The following is a 21,866-nucleotide window of genomic DNA, read 5'->3' on the forward strand; positions in this document are numbered from 1 at the left end:
TAACAGAACCTCTATTGTTGAATTCTCCAGTTTGAATTGCGCCCTGAAACAGAATATTTCTATTAAGCATAATTGTTTGTCATGCTGTAGATTGTTTGATTTGATGAAACACCGTTAATACCACAAAAACCTGCTACCTGCTTGTTTCTACTGTTAACGACTACCTTGATGTTCTGTACTGTTTACATTCAAATATGTTTTCAGCATGAATTCAAAAGTACTTAAATTTTCTGTTCATGGTTCTCTGTGTGCTCATTTGTAATAGTTACATGATTGTCATGTGATTGTCTCCAAAGCAAGAACACTGCAAAATTGCTTCTTATCTGGTAAATGTCATATGCCAACATAAATATAACATCATAGAACATTTTACTTTCAGTAGTTTGGTTAGGTCCTAATAAATGCGAGAGAGAGGCAAAATATACAGAGTGTATTTGACCTACACCCTCCCCTTCAGTTTGCAAAGATTGAGACAGGGTGTTGCTGCAGGGGTGTAGATATGAGGTGGGAGTACTATAAGAAAGATATGCTATGGGAAGTCCTGGGGGCAAGACTTAGATATGCAGGCAAGTGGAACTGTGTGAGATTAGGATCTAACCTTCCTCCCGAAGTCCTTTTTATTATATGTAGAGAGATGATTTGTAGAGTATATCTGGGGTAGCGCAGGCTGCCCAGAGCCTGCCATAACGAATCCCAAAAGCACCAAGACAGAATATCAGTGTTGCTGCAGTTTTTGTGGAACTGAGAGGGTATTTAACCAAAATATCTGTGTAGAATAAATGAGAGAGCAACTGTGTCACAGGCCTGAGCTAGTATGAACAAGTGGGCAGGGATTCACATGTGCTGTGGGTATCAGTATGTGAGCTGAATAGGTTGCAGCACTAGTAGTAGGCTAGTATAGTAGTTGCGGGGATGGCTAGCTTGGTGAGTGTGGGGAACTCTACTGCAGCGCAGGCCACTGTTGGCCTAGAGAGCTGCTGGTGTGGAAGGGTAGAGTCCAAAAGGAAGCTGCCACATGCTGGATATAGCTTGACAGAAATGAATTTCGAGAAGGAGGCATATGAGCTATGGATGTGGCTAGAGGTATGGGAGGAGAGAGATCTGGTACAGACCGGCTGCATTCCCGCCCACATGAGGGGAGGAGCCCATTGCTGTAGCTGCTTTGGTCCACATGCTAGGGACAGTGTAGGGGTGAACAAGGAAGCCCTGGTCAAAATACAGACTGATTCCCTGTGCTCTCAACCGAGGAGTGGAGTGGGAGAGAGAATTATTATATTTATTTATCAGGTCTTGTTGGGATGATCATGAAGTTGGGGCTCTCGCCTGGAGTTCCAGTTCCTCTGGACTCTTGTCTCCTCTCTCTTCTCCCTTCTTATTTTTCCTAAAATGTGATTTTAAGAAGATATAGGTGGGGTAGGTTGGGGATTCCACCAAAAATGGACAGGGAAGAGGGAAGAGGGAAGGGGGGAGAATGGATTAGCAGAGAGTGAGAATAGAGAGACAGAGGAGGATGAAAATCTGCCTCAGGGGCAGCTGCTGAAGTAACTTGGAGATTCTGGAGGCTTGCTGACAACAAGAAAGATTCACTTTAGGGTGGGCGACGAGACAAAGTCTTTTGAGTGAAGGCAAGAGCAGCTCTGGCCCTGGATGGTACCTACCTATCATTCTCAAGACATTAATTAAAATTATGTAAAAACCCTTTCTTGGACTTTGTTTACATAATCAAAAAATACATATGTGGGCTACATAAAAACCTTTCTTTTATAAGACACAGTAAATACATGAGTAAACATGTACAAAAGGGGCCAAAACTAAAACTGAGAAAAAATACAGGGCTTTGCTTTAAAACAACAGATAAAATAATTTGCAAAAGAGTCAATGATAGACATTTCAATTTGGTTTTGAAAAAAATGTTTCAAAGTTTAATTATGCTGTCCAGTTTATAATTTCATTTTAGCGACTTCTGTAAATTTTTTAATAAAGATGTTAAATGATATTTTATGTAATGCATCTTTTAAAAAACAAAAACCCTTCATCTTCCACGTTAGTTCCTGTACATTCCTATATGCTCCTAGCAGTTGGAACTCATCTCAATTAGAATGGACAACAATCCAGATACAGCAAATTGAGGATTCATCACCAGGTCTTGGAGGAGTTGTTCTCCCTTTTCTCTTGCTTTTTCAGAGCACATTGCTTTGTTCCATGTATTGACCAGAGTTCCACCTTCAAAGCAAAAAAATATGTTATGAAATTAATTTAGTTGAAAAGAAATTCAATTAAAAAACTGCTTGCATCTATTTGTTTTGCAACCCTAAGAACACGTTCCAAGACTGGAGAAACATGACTGCATTAAATACTTTGTGTCACTAGAGGGAGTGTTCAGCTTGTTTGTCAGTGCATTCTGATGCAAACTGATTTCCTGCAAAAACATTGTGCTTCTTCATACCCTAGAATCCATAAAGTTTTTAATCAATTTTACATGAGTTCTTATATTTAATATTAATTAGTAAGTATAATTTCATAACCAGCAAAATTCACTTTTGTTGCTGGATAATGATGGGATCTTAAGACAAGAATGACAAAAGCATAACAAAGTACAGATTATGGCTAAGGAGTATTGCAAGTCAGATGCCTTCAGAATTTAATGCACCACTAAATGGAAAAAAAAATATTCAACATATCCTCATTACTGTCTAGCATATGAAGTCTCAGAAGTCTCAGAATTTTATTACTTATAAAGATTTTGTATAGCTGGAAAATTAAGATGAAGATAATTAACCTGGGTAGTCATAAGTCTTTATTTCTGCTGAAGATATTAGAGCTCATATTCTTTCTTGATGTTTTTATTTTTGATTTTTTAAGATTTTATTTTCAAAAATCCAAAAGCAAGCACACAGGAAGAGTCTGACACAAACAAAAAATTATTTATGGAAAGTGTTACTTGCTCTTTTTTTAAATTATATTTAATTAAGAAATAGAGCTGATTCTAAATGTGATATTAAACAGTTTCAAATAGCTCGGTAAAAAGACAATTCTGAAATTAGTAATACACATACTGTACAGATACAGTCCTAGTTGTTCAAAGGATTTTCAGGCTTTAAAGCTGAAAGCAGTTGGGAGTAGTGGCAGCTGGAACAGCACTGGAGCTGGGATAGCTGGGATCTCAATATCCCCTGGAACCAGCTTGAAACTAATCTGCTGGAGCCCCTCCATAGCCAGAGCAAGAAAACATAAACCACTGCTAGCTCTATGTCTTGTTCTGCTGCTGTGCCACCACTAGGTGGAGATATAACACTGTTACTATACAGTACAGAGCCATTCCAATCCCACTGCATCTTTCTCTGAGCCCACAGAAGCTATTTTAATTTCTCTAATGTTTACAGAAATTTGGAGGAGCTAAATTATCACATAAACAGGAAACAGGGTTAATAACATTGGATTATGTATTCCAATACATAACATTGTATTAATAACATTGGATCACCCAAGACTCCCAGAAGCCAACAACAGTTAGGGTACCTTGGGCACAGAAACCAGCCTTCTGGTCGAGCAACAAAACAAGTACTGTAAACTGGTGGTGGACATTGATGGCCAGTGAGAGTGGACTTACTGGAGCCGTCAAGAGAGATAGCACATGGCAGCAATCAGACAGACCACCCCTCTTGCAACACAGCTGTTTGAAGGGTGTCTTCAGAGGACACAGCTAGATGTCAGAGAGCCTCACAAGTGTGGGAAGCTTACAAGATGCAGTTTAAGTTGGTAGCCTCAGATTACCAGCTGGGGATCGCAATAAGTACTTTTGGATCTGGATGAGTGCCAAATATTGGAATAATTGAACATCTGTACTACCCTAGAGTGCTTCTTTGGCACCTCAGAACCCCACATGTGTTGAGAGTTTAGCTAGAGTCTGATAACTAAGATGCTTTGCAATTGACAAGCAATGTTCACATCAGCATAAAAAGGTTATAAGCAACAGGAGCCCAGAGAATGTTTGGCCAATCTTACTTGTGAATGAACTTGGTTCATTGGTCTTGTTAAACCTGTTTAACAGCACCTTTTCTAACATCTCCCAGCAGCAGTGTATAAGTTGGGAACATATTCTGGAACTTTCCCTTGGGCCAAAATCAGAGGCAGCCAAAGAGGTAGGCATTTGGGTCACATTCATTGCTATGAACTAGTTCACCAAGTCGGCTGAAGTTCATGCCCTCCTTGATCAGACAGCTCCCATTGTCCCTAAAGCCCTGCATGAAGGCATGTTCACCTGGTTTAGTGTTCCAGTAGGGCTCCACAGTGAACCGAGAGAGTAAACTTCAAGTCAAAGGAATGTGAAACAGCTATAATTTAGTGCAGATGTTAAATTGGATCCTGGCCACCCAACTCACAACTCAGACTTCTGCATATCAGAGGGACAGGTCTAGCTCTTCATACTTCAAGGGAATGCCATTTACAAGTAATCTAATAGAAATCATGATCATGAGAAGAAAATAATAGATGTACCCCTCCCACAAACTCTTTGCCCTCTTACCATGTGGGAAAAGATGTTGCAGTGTACTGGCTAGCTCCACCAGACACTGTAACAGCTTCTTTCGGTAGGCTGTCAGGCTCCTCAACACCCTGGAATCTATTGCACCCACCCCAATTCCAGAGACAGGGCTTAAATCCCCCCAGTGTATTGTGTATATTGTATTATGTATTTACCTTGTAATTTGCACTAACTGCTCTTTGCACTATGTGTATCCTGTCTACAATGTCTATGTCAGTGTCCTGTCTGTCCTGCCTGTATTTGTGTATTTGCACCGTGGATGAGGAGGAACTATATTTCATTCCACTGTATACTTGTGTATGACTGAAAGGATAAATAAACGAACTTGAAATTGAAAAAAAAAAGAAATCAAGTAAAGCAATTTAATTAATAACTTTAGCTTAAATATATATTAAGGAAATTGGATGGAATTAGAAACATCACCAGGTAAAGCACTAACCAAGGCTTCATAAATGAAGAATTATCTTTAAATTAAAAACAAAGACAAGGACCAGGAGTATAAACAAATTTAAAGAACATAATTATTATTTTAGAACTGAGAAAACAAGATAATAATTTTGATGTTAGAATGACCTCTACTAAAATGTGTATCAAAATTAATCTGGAACATTGAGATAGATTAGGGTAGCCTTGAACCTTGAACTAATTACAATCAGGATAAGAAGTGGTATTGGGTGCCCATTCTACATCTGCAACCTTTCAAAGTTTCTAACAAGACCTGATATAAGTATTCAAAATCATCAAAGACACTAGCAAAGTAAGCCCAGTGTATTTTTTCAGACTTAATAGTGACAGGAGAACCAGAGTGACCAACTGGAAACTTTGTGGAAGTTCATTTAAAACTGTGAAAGGAGGCATTAATTTAACCCAAAGTTTGGTGGGATTATGGAAAAAGTTATCCCCGCCATATTGCTGAAGATGATACAATGGCTTTAATCAAGAAACAATTGGATGAGTTCCTTGGATCAAGTACTGTAGCTATTGACTCCCAAATCGAATAGATGGGCTGAATGGGCTCCTCTTGTAACTTTGTAACTTTTCTTATGTTGCTGTGGTTTAAGGTTTGCTAGAGCAAATTCTGATCAAAGAAAGACGGGTTCGGTGCAGCTTTGAGGGTTAAAAAGACAAGTGTGCTTAATTTTCCAAACTACTGAAGTGATCTGTTAAATTAACAAGTGGCTTCACACTGCAAATTCCAAATCTTGAGATTTTATAGAGTACCTAGACCACAGTGCATCTGTAGAATATTGTCTGAAGCACTAAAATAAGTGTTTTGCTATGGTACTAATATTCATTGTAGGTATTCATGGATAAACAGAACAGACTTACCTATCAACCTGTTCATGCTATCCATCCAGCTGAACATGTACAGGGCATGATTCTCTTCAGCACTGAGGTCTGCAATGTTAGGAGGTTTATCACCCTCCTTAAGAACCCTCCTTGGCATAGGGGCCTGGAAGTGATTGGTTTTCCTTAAGCCAGAGCGGAAGTGTGTTGCAGCCACATAGTTAACAGCATTGGACCAGCTTCTGCTGAAGCTCACCTCTGGCTCAGAGTATTGTTTTATACTGAAACAAACAATTGAGCTTTCATTCACAAAATGTCACCTATTTAAGAAATGCCATTATAATACATTTTAATCACCACAGAAACACACCCCATTAAAATAAAAGGTTGTCTTTAAATGAAGAGGATGTTATTTGCAATTTGTGGCTTATCTGATGTTTTGATTCAATTAACGTAATGTGGCCTATATGTAAAAATCTACACTGTTTTCTTCAATTTCTTTTCTGAATGTTCACCTAAACTGTAAAACGTTATTAGAGAATTACCCATGCACCACATCTTTACAATAAACTATATACTCTGTGACCTATTGCATGGACTGTACTGTCATTTACTTCTTTAATTCCTCTTAAAAACATTTTGGTAATAGAAAGAAATTGTAATATACCCTTCAAAATCCTTAATATGTGAACCATGTCTTGTAAGTACTATGTTAATAAAATTTACCCACCGCTCTGCAAATTTAGATGCTGCTGTAGAAACAGACAGTTTTTGTGCCTCCCACATTAATTCCAATATTTTGTCTTCATCTCTTGGGTCTGGAATATCTGACAAACTCAGGTTTTTCAATCCCTTTAGTAGTACAAAAAGGGAAACAATATTTTAACCTCCAAACCATTATATCTACAGTTTGTATAGCATTATTTCTAAAAGCGGTTGAAACAACTTCAAGAAAAAGTAAATATTGAACATAATAAGGAACTGATATCACATATTTTTAAGGCATCTAAGGGATTAACACTTTATTACTTACCTTATGGTATGACTGAAATACTTGAAATAACCATTATTTGTGATTGGTCTCTAGCCAATAAAGCCTTTAATACCAACATGTTTTATACTTAATCTGGTCCTATGTAAAAATTCATTTCTATTAGGTAGATTCCCAGCATATTTTGTGTTGTATAACATGACTTTCAAGAGCAGATTGTACCCGTGATTCTACCCCATTGTACCGAAGTGCGAGTAAGTAATAAACTGAACTGATTTAATGACCTTTCACTCTTTTATACTGTTTTCCTCCATCCCTCTTCAACCTCTGTGCTTATTCTCTGCTGGCCACACAGTAGTGCCATTAGAACAATATAATCTTTGACCACTTCCTGACAGCTTCTCAGATATTGCCAAATTAGACTGTACTTACACCTCCACTGGCCTACAGTATTGCTCTGGGCTAGCTCTGTTCTCTCACAACACCAGCTTCAGGATAAAAGATCACAAGTATTGTATGGTAATTCAGCACCTTGTTTACCATGGTATCCCTTGATGTGTCTTTCACTGTATTTTACAGTATTTTACAAAGGGCAATTATAATTAATTTAATTACATTTTCAGGCAGGAGTCTGAATTATTGAACCAACATAATATTTATGACATTAATCTTTCATTCAAAATAATTCTGATGTAGGTAATGAGACCCCTATGCCAGAGTTGTTTATTATAATTCTTGAAGGTCTCTGCAAAATATCAGATATATCCTTCCATTTAAACATGCTAGTGTGGACACAAATGGTGGCCGTGCTGAGCTGATGTACTGTACGTCACTTTTAATTGTAGACTGTGACTACATGATCTCTAGAGTGCTGTTGCTCTACTACATTTAAAATCTATCATATTTTAAAGCTCCATGGTGCACTGTTTTTGTGATCCAGGTGATTGTGTGGGAGTCAGACTCCAGATTCAAGCCACCGTCACCCAGACTCTTACAAGAGCTAAACCCTGTCTTCTAACACTATGACATAATGCTGTACTATAATCTTGACTCTACAGCAGCTAACAGAGGTACATGCTCCAATGGTAAAAGTACTCTACCTGGAAGAAGGTTTCCCATTTTGACATCAGTTCTGGAACTTGTGACTGACAACCTGAAACTGTGTAACAGAAGTCTTCTGCCATTTCACTAGGTTGCAAAATCTCAATGGGAAGGCTTTGTTGAAAAAAGCCCTCATCTTCTGCAGCGAGGAATGGAATAACAGATACATAGTAATTCACACCTAAATGTGAATGTGAAATAGAGACAGAAAATCGTTCCATTATTAGAATTGTTTTTATTATTTTGATCAATTCAATTTTGTTAAAAAGGCAAGTAGAAAGTAATGGTACAGTACATTATACCGTATAACTATTCACATTTTTATATAATGCAATGCACTTCAAAAGTGCTAAAACTATTTCAATACAAGAATGCTATTATGAGTGTAGACCTTTGTGATAACAGTTACATCTTTAATAAAAGTATTGTACAGTAAAAAGTACAAAGGTGTTGCAAATCTAAACCTAAAATGTGACAACCTAAAATTGCAAAATAACCTTTCCGTTTTCTAAAAAGATAAGAGAACATTGTCTTATTTATAAATTGTACGTTTATTTTTTTACCTTCTTTTACATTTATTTTTCAAACTTAATTGTTTATTTTTGTGTCAAGTGTCTTCAGCATAGAATAATCAATTACATTATTTTGGTATTTATTCTGGAGGATTACATATTGCTAATGCTACAAAAATGTTTCTGACAATTAATTCCAAAGATAAAATAAGAAAAAAAGTAATTCTGGATTATTACTAAAACAGGAAATTGATATTATGCAATATTTAAACTTTGGCATATCCCTAGCTAATTAACTGATATATCCGAAGGATATAATTCAAATATATATAATTCTTATAAAAGAATTATGGGAGATTTCTAGTATATGCTGGGGCAGACTGGCCCATAAAAATGCTTTAATGACTAAGAACAAGTCTGTCAAAGACACTGCCTAAGGTGCCTCTCAAATTGATCTTTGTAAATAGTTCTTAAGGTGTTGTTAAGGCAACAACCAATTATGTGTTAATAGTGTAGAATGGGTGTATTTTCTCAAGGTGTGAATTAATGGGTCTTTACATAATGATAGGGGATAGGACAGCTTGTAGCAGTTTGGAGCAGACCTGCTCCTGTTAAGTGGTGGCCTCTCTACAGTTTCTAATTTTAATTTTGTATAAAGTATTTTTTAATACTTGAGATTACCTATTTATTGAGAAATCTATTGTTTTATATAAAAGCATATTTAAGAAAAAATCCATCTAGGCAACGTTCAGATCCAGGAAACCTCCTAGATCTTCAAATATACTGAAGCTTGGAGTGTTGTATGTATAAAGATCCACGGCCCCATTCTACCACAAGTCAGGATTTTCTACAGTGTGTGTCTATTGCCTTAAAAATACTCATTGCAGTAACTGCAACTCATACTCACAGCTCCACCAGCTTTTTGGAGAAATACATGAATCGCCTCCAGAGCAATGGTCACAGAGCAGAGAAACAGTTGTAGGATCATTTAATCTACCTGATGATAAGAAGAGGAAATTATTTTATGATCATATTTTTTACTGCAAATTGTACATGTGATGATCTCATAAAACAAATCATCTATTTATTGGAGTATGTTTTCTTTAGAAGTTATTGTTCTTCTATTCTGTTTTGTTATCCCTGGAGAAACAGAAGTGATGCATACCATAAAATCTGCACCATGAAACAATTGGTTGTACTTTATTGACAATAAAATGTGTAGATCAATATTTCAGCATTTTGAATTTGCTGTCAAATGTCTGTTTAATATAATTGGTGTTATATTCTGGAGCATGCACTAAAGAGGTTTTAAGACATACCTGTTCGGAATTTCCATCCAAGCTGTGCTGGAAAGCCCCATAAAGGATTGTCTGTGCCATTTAAGCCAATAGTTGTCATATATTTGTCTGTTACACTCAGCAACACTTTATACAGACTCATTCTGTGCATGTAACACCAGGGGTTGATGGCAATCTTGCCATCCTTTGCCAATTCATCAAGTTGCCCTGGTACTTTGTCCCACAAAGAAGGATAGCTGAGAGGTTCATCACTTTTTTCTGCATGAATGCATATAAAGTATAAAAGTGAGAGAGTAACAGATAGATTTATTTTCATCATCTCTGTGGAAAACCAAATCCGCACTATTCTGCTTTGTTACACTGTGCTTCTTATGAAGACCGAAATATAGGACTTTGATCTGAATGTTAAATAAAATCTTTAAAACACAAAAAGTTAATTTGTTATCTATTTCCTCTGCTAATTTTAGTGGACAGCACTTTATCCTTTAGGCAAATATTTCTGTAGGTATAATGAACTTTAGGATTAGTGTCAATGGCCTCAGAAGCAGCAGTTATCTTCAGTCTCTCTTAGTCTATAAAAACCAGTATAAAAACTTAGTTGTGCAAAGTACAAAAAAAAAGATACAGTTACACATTCTTGAATTATTAACAATAGTAACATTAAAATTAAATGTTATAGCACCACTACAGTTTGTTCCATGTGGCATTTCATTAATCAATGGTGATTATGCTAAGTATATTACAATATAATGCTAATCATGCAAATATAGTTTGATAAATCAACAATTGCACACTTAAGCTGTCAATAAGGTATATAACATCTGATCAGTGGATGCCCTGAGCAATCTTGTCCAATGTTAAATACAGCATTTACTGTCTAAAATACAAAATGTACATCAATTGCATGTTTGTAGTTTAGCACAGTCCATTCAATTCACCTAGGTTATTGGGTTATAAATATTTTGGTATAATTTTTGTCCCATTTTGTGAATTGCATGTAGTTCTGAAGTACCTATAAATCATGTGCATCTGCTTGACCACATTCCTGAGGGGTAGCTATAGTGTATAACCTAAATCTCTAGTGTCATTCCCTGTTTGATCATAATCTGCAAATATAATAGTATTATAAATAATATAACCTTGCATATAAGCTATGAATTATAATAATCCGTGCTTTTTACCATCCATCTTTCCTATTTAATTTAAATTAAATGTCTTAACTTTCTATGTTTTGAATTAATATTACTTTCAAATAACATTTATACGTTATTGCAAGTGTTTAAGGATTTAGAATTTCACCTTGGAAATTTTTCAACTAGTCAGCCTTTCTTTTTCTCCACTTGCAGTCAGCTGGTCTGTTAAAGAGGTTGTGTTACAAGCCAGCTGACTCCACATGAAGAAAAGGGAAAGGGGACAATGCTTCTCTGATTGTACATGGACCTGTCTTTATGTGTGAAGTGTTAATAAGGCCCATCGGTCAAAAGGTGTGAAAGGTGATTGTAGATAAAGATTTTCCCTTGTTATGAAGTCTACACACAGGAATTAAAAACATAATAAGAAATACAGATGGTCAAGGAGGAATTACAAACATCAGGAGACAAAAGACGAGTGCTTTTACAATTATTTGCTTTATATGTTTTTAATACTATTAAAGATCTTGCATAAAATCTTTAACTAGTAAGAAAATATTAAATGACTGTAGCTGTTTAGGATTACTGCTGCTACGAATAAGAATTTAAATGAGGTTTAGAAAGAAGTACATAATTTTATTTTCCTTAATTGTGTCATTAGGTTTGCTTGTGCATTATCTTTTTTTCCATGGACAGTTGTGCACTCGTGTACTCGGGAACCCTTGAGACAGCTTAAGTTCTATCAGAAGATGAAGAAGATCTCATGCTGTGTTACTTTGTTATTTCGGAGACAACATGTCTTTTTGACTTTCCTTCTATGAAATTCCATAGAGCTAGCAGTACGCCAGACACATCGCTGACAAATCGAAAGGATTTGTGCTCCAAATCAACAAAGCCACACCTTTAGAAAAAAATGCAGTCCACAGTAGCAGCTCCATCATAGCTGTTACATCTCCGAGCTGTCATTCCATGTCCTATTGCAGATAATGTACTCTTGATTAGTATAGCAAGTAAAGTATATTTGCAGTGTTCTGTAAAACACAATGATATTGCTTTTGAACTTCAAATGACTGTTTAGTATGACACATTAGAGAAATATGTTCATATGTCAACTGATTCATTGGTTTATCAATTGGGACTCGCAATTGAATCTAATATTTCTAATATTTATTTTGTTTTGGTAAGAGCAGTGTTCATGTTTTGGCCTTTTGGGCCAAAGCAAGGCAAAAGCAAGGACTGATTGCTAGTTGGGTTACAGCAAGCATTTTCTTTGCTTGAAAACTGAAACAAACATTTGGACACATTTATTTATAGTAGTATCACTGACACATTCACTATGGTTTTGTTAACCTTTATAAAGTTTACCAGAGAAGTACTGGTAGATAGCATTACTTTCATGGTGTAAAAAGATCAACCTTGCAGTAACTGTATAAATCTAACAATCCATAAACAATTTGAGTTGTGGTATTTAATTGGAATATTCTTGTCTCAAACCTGCCTTTCAGATTCAAGACTGTGTAACAGAATACCTTAGCATGTATGACAAACAGGTAAAGTTCCATAAACAATTTGAGTTGTGGTATTTAATTGGAATATTCTTGTCTCAAACCTGCCTTTCAGATTCAAGACTGTGTAACAGAATACCTTAGCATGTATGACAAACAGGTAAAGTCCATAGGTAATAGGTAATAGTCCATTTAGAATTGAATAACTAAAAAATAAAAAACAAAGTCACCTGTGCTAAATTCCAAAATAACAAAAATGCATTTGATGATGTGACAAAACAAAGACCAAATCTTATCTTTTTGTCATGGAGTTCTGAAGCTTTTAACATTAAATTCTTTATCTTGCTCTGGTTAGGAGGAAAATAATAATCAATTCTACAAAAAAATATAAAAAATATGATGAGGTGGGAGGGCCATTTGCCCAGTTTGTGTGATGTCCTCAGGAGAAAATTACTGTATCTAAAAAAAGATCAAGTTGGTCTCTGTCCCTTCTGAAAGGATGAGCAACATCCTGTATCACAAAACCATTGTTTACATATATATTTTTATGCAAACAAAATCGTATATGTGAAAAAGAACCAGGTGTTTTTTAAAGGGGGCACTATGCACAAAGTTGATTTTATATTGGTGTTAAGTACTAAAGTAATAAATGAGTAATTAGTCCATTTAGAATTGAATAACTTATGTTCTATAACTATAAGCACATAACAGGCACTGCAGTTTTTGGCAGCACACAGGAGCCAATATTTGTCTGTCTGGAAAAAAACGTTTAGGCTGTTTAGTTAGCTGTTTTTATGAGGAATTCTCAGACGAAGGTATAACTCATTTCCACTATACAGTATAATTTGTATTGTCAAAATAGGTAAACATAAACCTCATGGCTAGCATTGCATACTGTGGTTGTTCTTTAATGAAATTGATTTATTTGTTCAAATTACAACTGAATTTGATTAAATTTTTTTACTTTTGATAATTATATTTTGCATATGTTAATTATTATGATAATGATGATTTATAATGGGTTCCTTTGTAATTTGCTTGAATGTCAGCTAGGATAGCTTAATTTTTCTAACTTAATAATTGCTAAATAATCACCTATTAATTAGCGGAGCAGAGAGGCGGGGCTCTGCGGCTAAGGATGTGCTCTTGTGGCTGGAAGGTTGCTGGTTCAAATCCCACGGCCGGCAGAGGAATCCTACTCCGTTGGGACCCTGAGCAAGGACCTTCACCCCAAGTGCTCCAGGGGTGCTGTATAAATGGCTGACCCTGCACTCTGACCCCAGGCTGCTCTCTCCCTGTCTGTGTGTCTCATGGAGAGCAAGCTGGGGTAAACGAAAAGACAAATTCCTAATGCAAGAAATTGTATGTGGCTAATAAAGTGATACAGAAGGGTAGAGCCACCCCCCCCCAGCAATAAAAGTAAGAGAGAGACTGTAAGCACAGGAGCAGGAGTGTGTTTGCTGTTTAATGATTTATTGGCAGTATAAAGTAAGTGGTGTACATGTAGCTTTTGTTGCTGTAGCTAGGTAATTACACAGATTAACCACACAATTAAGATCCCCTCCCATACACTCAGTTTTATTATGTATTCACGTTGTAGATTCTGATTTTCTGATGTTTCAAAGCTGGACACCTGTCTTGTGGCTCAGCAACAAAGACGTCTGTGTTTAAACTGACTGGGAGTATGAGAGATATGTAATATCAGGACATTGCAAGGCTAGCATTTCTGGAGGTCAAAATTCATGTTTGCCCTGCTAGTGTTTAAATATACATTCTTTCCAAATATGTCCCTTTTCCTAATACATACAGCACTAGAGGCAGGGTACAATTTTATTCTTTAAGAAAGTAAGTAAAGACCTGAATGTAATGTGTAATAAATGTAACCTTTAAAATCTTAATAAGAAATAAAGTATTTTATCAAGCCTATGAATGGGAGGATCCCAAAAAGAAAAAAAATGATGCAATAATAAGCAAATCAAAAAGATGTTTGATTAAGACAACAGTAGAGGCGAATACAGTACTACCACGGGACCACAAATCAACAAAATTAAGGTTTATTGGTTTTAAAGAATTCAAAACTAAATATTGCTGAGTGATGGGATTAAAAAAGCAGCAAACATAGTCATATAATATTATGAAAGAAACCAGAATGTAGTAGTAATCCTTAATGTAGGATCCATCTAAATACTAGACAATATTAGATAATATGTCAGATTCACAGGGGCTGTGAGTGCTGAAGGCAAACAAGCTGAAAAGGCCAGATGGTGCTTTTCCCACTGTACACAAAGATACGAGGGACGATATTTACAAGCTATTAACTGGGATGTTTCGATTGACACTTAAAGTGTACATAAGGTCTAATTTGATAATAAGCAGTCCCTTGGTATAATAGAATTCATCCAGTATTGCTGCTCATCTTGGAGGTGGTCATGGCAACCTAGGGTGTGTCATGGAAACACAGGGAGTATGGCTTGACTGAGCACTGGACAGTGGAGTTCTGTAAAAACTGCAGCACTTACAGAAAACATACACAAAAGCAAAAAGAACAAGTAAAATCCATGCAGTTCATGAGCCTTAGGCCATAATTAAACCTGCAACCCCTGGAACTGTGAGGTAACTGTGCTTTGCCAATTAAACAGCACGTTTGGTGATTATTCAAATTAAACCAGGTTACAGTACCGGAAACAGGTATTATTACTTGCATGCATTCTTCTTTACAAGAGCTATACTTCAGATTCAGACATATTAAACAATTTAATAATTTTATGTAATTTTTAGTCTATAGGCTGATGTGTGAGGCAGAACAAATTGAATTTGTTAAGTGTAAGGTTAAATTTATATAACGTCAGCAGCCATATCACCCTGTAACTAACAACTGGCAACCTGCTGAAGCTAAGTGTGAGCAATATACCGCAATATACCGCATGCAAATTAGATTATGTAAATAGTATCCGGAATCACCAGCAGGTGGAGCTAATAAAGCTTAACCTCCCTGTACAACATTCGAGCTGTCACTAGAAAACATCCGGTTTCGAATCCCGGGGGGCAATCTTTATTCAATTAAGAATTTAAGTTGAATGCTCTTTAGACTTTTAAATTTAAACTGTGTATTACAGCATGTTAATCATTATACATTATAAAAGTTGGTATATTTTATGAAAGCAAGATTGCTCAGTTGGACAAAAGTACACAGCCTACCACCTTTATCATAAATATTTTAATTATGTAGAAATATTTTCTTTACCGAACATATTACTAATAGTATTAATAATGAATGACCTTGAACAAGCTGTTAACTCAAAGTATTACCCTGGTCCACATTCTTTGTAACCGTCTTCGTAAACGAAAAGACTATTTTTTCATTGACAAAAAGTAACACCACAGCATTTCGTTGATCCGATCATGCATTCGTTTCTAATCATACAAAGTATGCCTTTCACATGCTCATAAAATATATTAATTTAGGAACGTAAACCTATTACTGTATGTAAACTGTACTACTGTATATATGGCTGGTGTTGATAGTTTAAAGAAAAACTACACACCAGTATTCCATTTCTCCCTAAACATTTTAAGCATCAAACTCTTACATGTGGTTATTTTGGAAACGTTTTTACGTGCTCCTTCTGACAATATTACTGTACGTTTTTATACTTTGTGAAAATTGAACTTTTTAACCTTTTCTGCAAATACGCTCGTTATCAGAGTAAACAAAAGCATACTTTTAGAATTTTAATGATAGGGAATATAATATGGAATCGTGTATCTAAAGAAATTAATAACGATATAATTATATTCTGGTACTGTAGCACAAACAGTAGTATAAAACTTTCCATTGATATGTGTACGGCTGTTTCAGTGCGTGTCCCATGACTGGATCGGTAATGTGATAGCTTAAGTGACTGACTTATAAGCGTGAGGTCAGGTGTTCAAATCCAGAAATCACTATGAGTTTTCTTTTAACAAACATTTCTTTGAAAAACTAAAATAGCAAATATTATAGACACTACAGTATATTGACCTTTATATTTACATTAATGTTGCGCATTCGCCTGGCGCTGCTGCCAAAGAGCGCCCGGCTGGGGTACGTGTCGAAAAGCAGGACAGGAGTGGTAGTGATCAGGGCGAGGATTAGGAAAGCCGCTGACCAGTGCAGCTGACCCACTTTGAACCGGGCGTACAGTCTGGAGTGATCGCCCGGTTTACGCACCCCTCTGGAACGCTCTGGAACCTCATCTGAAGGACAGCACCTTTTTTACAGTATAGTGTCTCCATCACTATACTGGGGCATTAGGATCCACACAGACCGCAGGGTGACCAAAAACGTTGCTTGGTGGGATAGACTGCGACTCCCTGCAACCCTGTTCTTATTGCTCAGACTAGAAAGAAAAATGTGAATGTGGTCACCGCTATCCGTTGAAGAACAGAGTTAGTGAAAAAAGTAATTGTAGATAACATTTATTGCATCATTACTTAATCAGGTGAGAGGTGTTGCTGAAAACTGTGTTTCTTGATCAGGCTGCATACTGTAGTATGAAATATTGTTTTAATATTTTTTTAAACTTAATTTCACCACTATGGTAAATACAGTATGTATATAGTATGTAAATACAGATATATCCCATATCAAATTATTGCTGCACTTTTGTAAAGTTAGTTAGTTTGTAAGTACATTCCAATGTCAAATCAAGATACAATTACACCATGCTTGAAAACAATAAAATTCAAACTCATTGTATATGGTTTACTTAGAAGCTTATTAGGAAATGATTTTCATAGCGTAAGACTTAGTACTGTCTTTGAGAATCTATCCAGTCAATGTGAACTATATACATAGTACTGTCCCTGAAGTGGTACATCATATTATCCATACCCAATAAAACCAATAAAACCTGCAATAAAACCACTCAACCTGCTACCAACAGCTGCAATAACAAATGCTCTGCTGCAAGTGTTAAAGGAGGGAAATGAACAGAGGAAGCCATAAACAGGTGTCCTGCTCTATGGAAGAAGTAATTTCCCACAACAGTCTCTCTATTGGTCACCCGCTGTCCACAGGACAAATCATCAGAAAAACTCTTCTATGGGAAGCATCCGTGATAAACAGTGAAGACAATATTTACATAGTATGTTGGACAACGCCATTTCATTCAAAGTTGGAAAGAGATTTTTCACTCAATAATTACCACTTAATCTTAAGAACATTTTTCCTTATCATGCAGTTAATCAAGTTCTGTTTACATACAGTAAAGCTACCCACACTGCACGTTTTTAAACAAAATGAAATATGTATATAGATACTTTATTGATCCCGTGAAGGAAATTGCAGTACGCAGAATATGCATTATCTATCATGTATATACAGTATGGAATAAAAAATGTGTTAGAAGGTAATTACTACTAAGCTTTAGTTTTTTGGGGGTAATGTACTGTATAATGTCCAGTTCAAGTGTTTGCTGGCCAATGGGGAATACATAAGCTCCATAAGGTAAAATAATGATGAAATGTCTTGTCGGCAATTAATGAGAGCCAGAACAGCAGTAGCAGAGCCATTGGGCCTTTGGCAGATAATTAATGTATAAAAAAGCCTCTACAAAGTTGCTGGACATGTTGCCACTAAACATCTGAGCAAGGTAAGCTTGTGAAAACAGTAAATGCATCTTATCATTCAAAAAACATATTACTATTTTATAGTGATTTTACTGGAACAGTTTAATTCAACAATAATTAAACATCCTGTTTTACTGCATAAAATTTTTAATCTTTTTTTTAGCTTTCCATAGAAATAGTCCTAATAAATGCAGATTAAAAATATATAAGTGATTGGATAGTGAATATACAGTTTTGTAGAAATTACTTCTGTCTTTGGATGTTTTTGAAACCTTAAGCCTGATGGGCATCTTGTGGTTATTTTTATTTTTATATTTTGAAGATTTCCTCATTTCTTTTATTTCCTATTATTAGAAATGTTTTGTAACTTTATCAACATACAGTAATATGTATTTTGTACACCTTTAGTAATAAAATATAATATCTTAAGCTTTACTAGTCATATTAATATGTTTTACACAAATTAAATACACATTTCTCCTTTGGCACACGTGTACTCACTTAACAATTTTATCAAAGTTTTTCATTTAAAATTGAGAAATCTGTTGATTTCTATAATTTTAACTTCATTCCTATTCCATCTCATTCATACCAATGTCAAATGGCAATAACAACTAATTAACAAATGTACAGTAACGCTTGTGATTTATGTCCAAGAGGTTACAGCTTGATCAATCTAATATATAATAAGAATTTGACATGTTATCATAAAGCAACAGAAGGTGTTTAAATAAGTATCAAGGAGTAATAATAATATTATATATATATAGTAAATACACAGTGAAAACCTTGTGCACATTGTGAAAACCTGCAAATCTGCAAATTATCAAGGATTTAAAGAAACAAATGAATTTTTGTTTAGTTTTTGATTTTGTGTTTTACATGATACAGTATGCAGTAGCTCCAGTAATGTACACCCATTGGTAGAACATACCAAAGGAATTATAGTATGACTGCAATTAAGCATGGATTAAACCAATATAAAAACATTTCTGGCTTTACACTGTATGACCACATGCACTTTTAAAAAACGAAAGACATTGAAAATATAAAATTTGTCAGTGATACTAAAGCTAAACTAGTTCAGCTTATTACAAGAAATTGTATTGTCAGAATTATACAGAGAGGAAAGGGGATACTACAGCCATGCTGGTCTGCTTCAGTTTAGTTGAACACACGAAAAATTATTTGCTTTCACGAATCCATATACTGTACTATTTAAAAAAAACAAAGTTATTTATCAAGTGTTTCAAGTTTTAGTGATAAAGACAGTTGTGCTTTTTGGTATAAAAATGATACCTCTAATTATAAATTAAGAAAACTAGAAATTGTGTTATTGAAATTATCAATTGCATGATTTTTTGTCTTTCTCCAGGAAGATACTTTTCACACTTTGCCTCGACTGCCCAACATGAACTTCTCTCAAACCGGGATGGCTGCAAATGCACAGTTCTGTTACGACTCTGTAAACAATTCATGTCTGAAACAAGTTTATTTGGCTACTCTACGTATCCCACTGTATCTTGTCGCTGTAACAATTATTCTCTTGACTGTTTGTGGAAACCTGTTTGTCATCATCTCCATTGCTCACTTCAAACAGCTTCACACGCCGACCAATTTTCTTGTCCTTTCTCTAGCGGTTGTTGATTTGCTATTAGGAGGCTTTCTGATGCCTACAGCTATAGTCCGATGCCTTGAATCCTGCTGGTATTATGGTGACTTATTTTGTAAAATCCATGAGAGTGTAGACGTCATGTTATGTACTGCTTCTATTTTGCATCTGTCTTTCATTTCAATTGATCGATATTATGCTGTATGTGAACCGCTAAAATATCAAACTAAAATTAATGTCTGTGTTGCATTTTACATGATTACAGTTAGTTGGAGTATTTCAGCTGTTACCGGATTTGGAATGATATTTCTAGAGTTAAATATAATGGGAATGGAAGATGTCTACTATAACACATTTTATTGTATAGGTAGCTGTAATCTGATACAGACTGAAGCATCAAGCATTATTTCCTCCACACTCTCTTTTTACATCCCTGGGTTTATCATGATAGGCATCTATTTGAAAATTTTCCTTGTAGCAAGGAGACAAGCCAGGACAATTCAAGGAATAGTATCCCAGAGTAGGACCTCCGAAGACAGCAGGAAAACAACTTCAAGCAAGACAGAAAGAAAAGCTGCAAAGACACTGGGCATAGTGATGGGGGTCTTTCTCTGCTGCTGGATGCCATTTTTCTTGTGTAATTCCGTGAATGCTATATTTAATTATTCAATTCCACCAGGTTTTATTGACGGCCTTTTGTGGGTAGGCTACTTAAATTCTACATTTAATCCTCTTGTCTATGCTTTCTTTTACAGCTGGTTTAGAAAAGCTTTTGTTATGATTGTGTTTGGTCAAATATTTCAAACCGATTCTTCTAGAACAAAACTAATTACAGATTAAAGCTATTTAATCACATATTAATTATATTATATATAATTCATTATTAAATTATTATAACCGTGACAATATTAAATTGACAATATTATGATTGTTACAAAGAGGTGATTATGATTTATGGAATTAAATGAACTATCATTTTGTTGAGGGGTTTAAATAAAAGACAAAGAAAGATTTTTGTTAAATATTTGCAAGACATGAAAAATATTTATATTCTCACAATGCTTTGTATAATTCAGTAACAAATAGGTCTACAATTTCAGAGACCATGTGTAGAGAAAGATAAATATTATTGAAATCCCTTGTTAAGTTAATACTTTTGCATCTCGCTTTCTTTATCATGTGCTGCCAACATTGATGTGCAATTGTGATGCAGGCTTTCTCATCTCATCTCTGTGTATGATATTATGAAACAAATATGATAATATCTCTGTATGCATTTATTCAAACTAATATAATGCCTTAAAGCCCAAGCCTTCCTAGAACAGTTGTTGACCTCTAATGTGATTTATCAGACAAACATCCACACTGTGTAATTTTTGGAGAATATAGAGGACAGACCTGGCTGCCACCACATTTAGAAAATAACTAAATAAATCACCATTACATTTTTGCCATCATCATACAGTCTATTTGATTATTTTATTTCCACAGAATATTGTACTTTTTAAGAGTACAAAAAAAATCTCTCATCTAACGTGCTGAAAAAATAACATCTTCAGAGCTCACTTAGTGTAAAATTATCTTTTGAAAAAAACTGCAATTCATGTACTGACAGTGTGCAATGTTATTTGCACTTCCTAATCAAAGGTTACTTAAAGCAGAAAGGTAAAGACTTTTCTGTTTTTCAAAAAATAATGTAATAGCATTTTTATAATGGCAATTTAATTAAACAACCATATGTTGTTCAATTAAAGTGTTAATAATTATGGTTATTTTTAATGTATGTTACTAAATGTAAGATTTCCAAATGGAATAAAAATATACAGCACTTTCTTAAAACTACCTTCTAAAAAGTGTTTTAATGTTGGTTTTATTCCTTTAATGCCTGAATTGAAAAATAAAGATGGAACATCAGTGGTTAATTATAAAATGGTCTCATTGAACAGGCATCAGGTCAAATTGTCACACTTTTGCTTCCAAATGCAGCCAAACACAAGCGGCTTTACTCCCTTCATACTGTCTATTTTCTTCCAGTTCTCCCGATGTCAGCAAACCGTCCAGAAACATAGAACAAGTGCAGACGTTTTGTCGCCCCTTTCACTAAAAGTTTGCTAGGTCACTTATTTCCTTGCCACAGATTCTATTCAACTCCCAGAATCACCAGAGCACACACAGACCCACAAAAGGCTACCCACAAAAAAAAAAACACATTATTGTATTAGTTCAGGTGGGTAGCTGCATCAGCATGCGTAGGCTGCAAAGGAACAATTAATAGGT

At 35.3% G+C, this 21,866-nt stretch overlaps 2 protein-coding genes across 2 annotated transcripts; one reads left to right on the top strand and one right to left on the bottom strand.

The window, feature by feature from the left end:
- Positions 1–1,894: 1,894 nt before the first annotated feature.
- LOC102687612 (protein LEG1 homolog) lies at positions 1,895–10,093 on the bottom strand. Its single transcript, XM_015358493.2, has 6 exons — positions 9,754–10,093; positions 9,342–9,431; positions 7,922–8,103; positions 6,561–6,682; positions 5,873–6,111; positions 1,895–2,223 (listed from the first exon to the last, which is right to left on the bottom strand). The coding sequence occupies exons 1-6, from the start codon at positions 10,049–10,051 to the stop codon at positions 2,072–2,074; spliced, it is 1,083 nt and encodes a 360-aa protein (XP_015213979.2). The 5' UTR covers positions 10,052–10,093; the 3' UTR covers positions 1,895–2,071.
- A 9,316-nt stretch (positions 10,094–19,409) lies between these two features.
- LOC102687812 (trace amine-associated receptor 1-like) lies at positions 19,410–20,429 on the top strand. The gene has a single exon (XM_069185520.1). The coding sequence runs from the start codon at positions 19,410–19,412 to the stop codon at positions 20,427–20,429; it is 1,020 nt and encodes a 339-aa protein (XP_069041621.1).
- The last annotated feature ends 1,437 nt before the right edge of the window (positions 20,430–21,866 follow it).

The sequence above is a fragment of the Lepisosteus oculatus genome, chromosome 2, assembly GCF_040954835.1.
Source record: "Lepisosteus oculatus isolate fLepOcu1 chromosome 2, fLepOcu1.hap2, whole genome shotgun sequence".
Taxonomy (NCBI): Eukaryota; Metazoa; Chordata; class Actinopteri; order Semionotiformes; family Lepisosteidae; genus Lepisosteus; species Lepisosteus oculatus.

Coding starts and splice junctions, on each gene's coding strand:
- LOC102687612 (XM_015358493.2), bottom strand. CDS start 10,051: ATGATGAAAATAAATCTATCTGTTACTCTCTCACTTTTATACTTTATA. Junction 6,683..7,921: donor AATGGGAAACCTTCTTCCAG/GTAGAGTACTTT, acceptor GTACTACTAAAG/GGATTGAAAAACCTGAGTTT. Junction 2,224..5,872: donor TAGCATGAACAGGTTGATAG/GTAAGTCTGTTC, acceptor TTTGCTTTGAAG/GTGGAACTCTGGTCAATACA.
- LOC102687812 (XM_069185520.1), top strand. CDS start 19,410: ATGGCTGCAAATGCACAGTTCTGTTACGACTCTGTAAACAATTCATGT.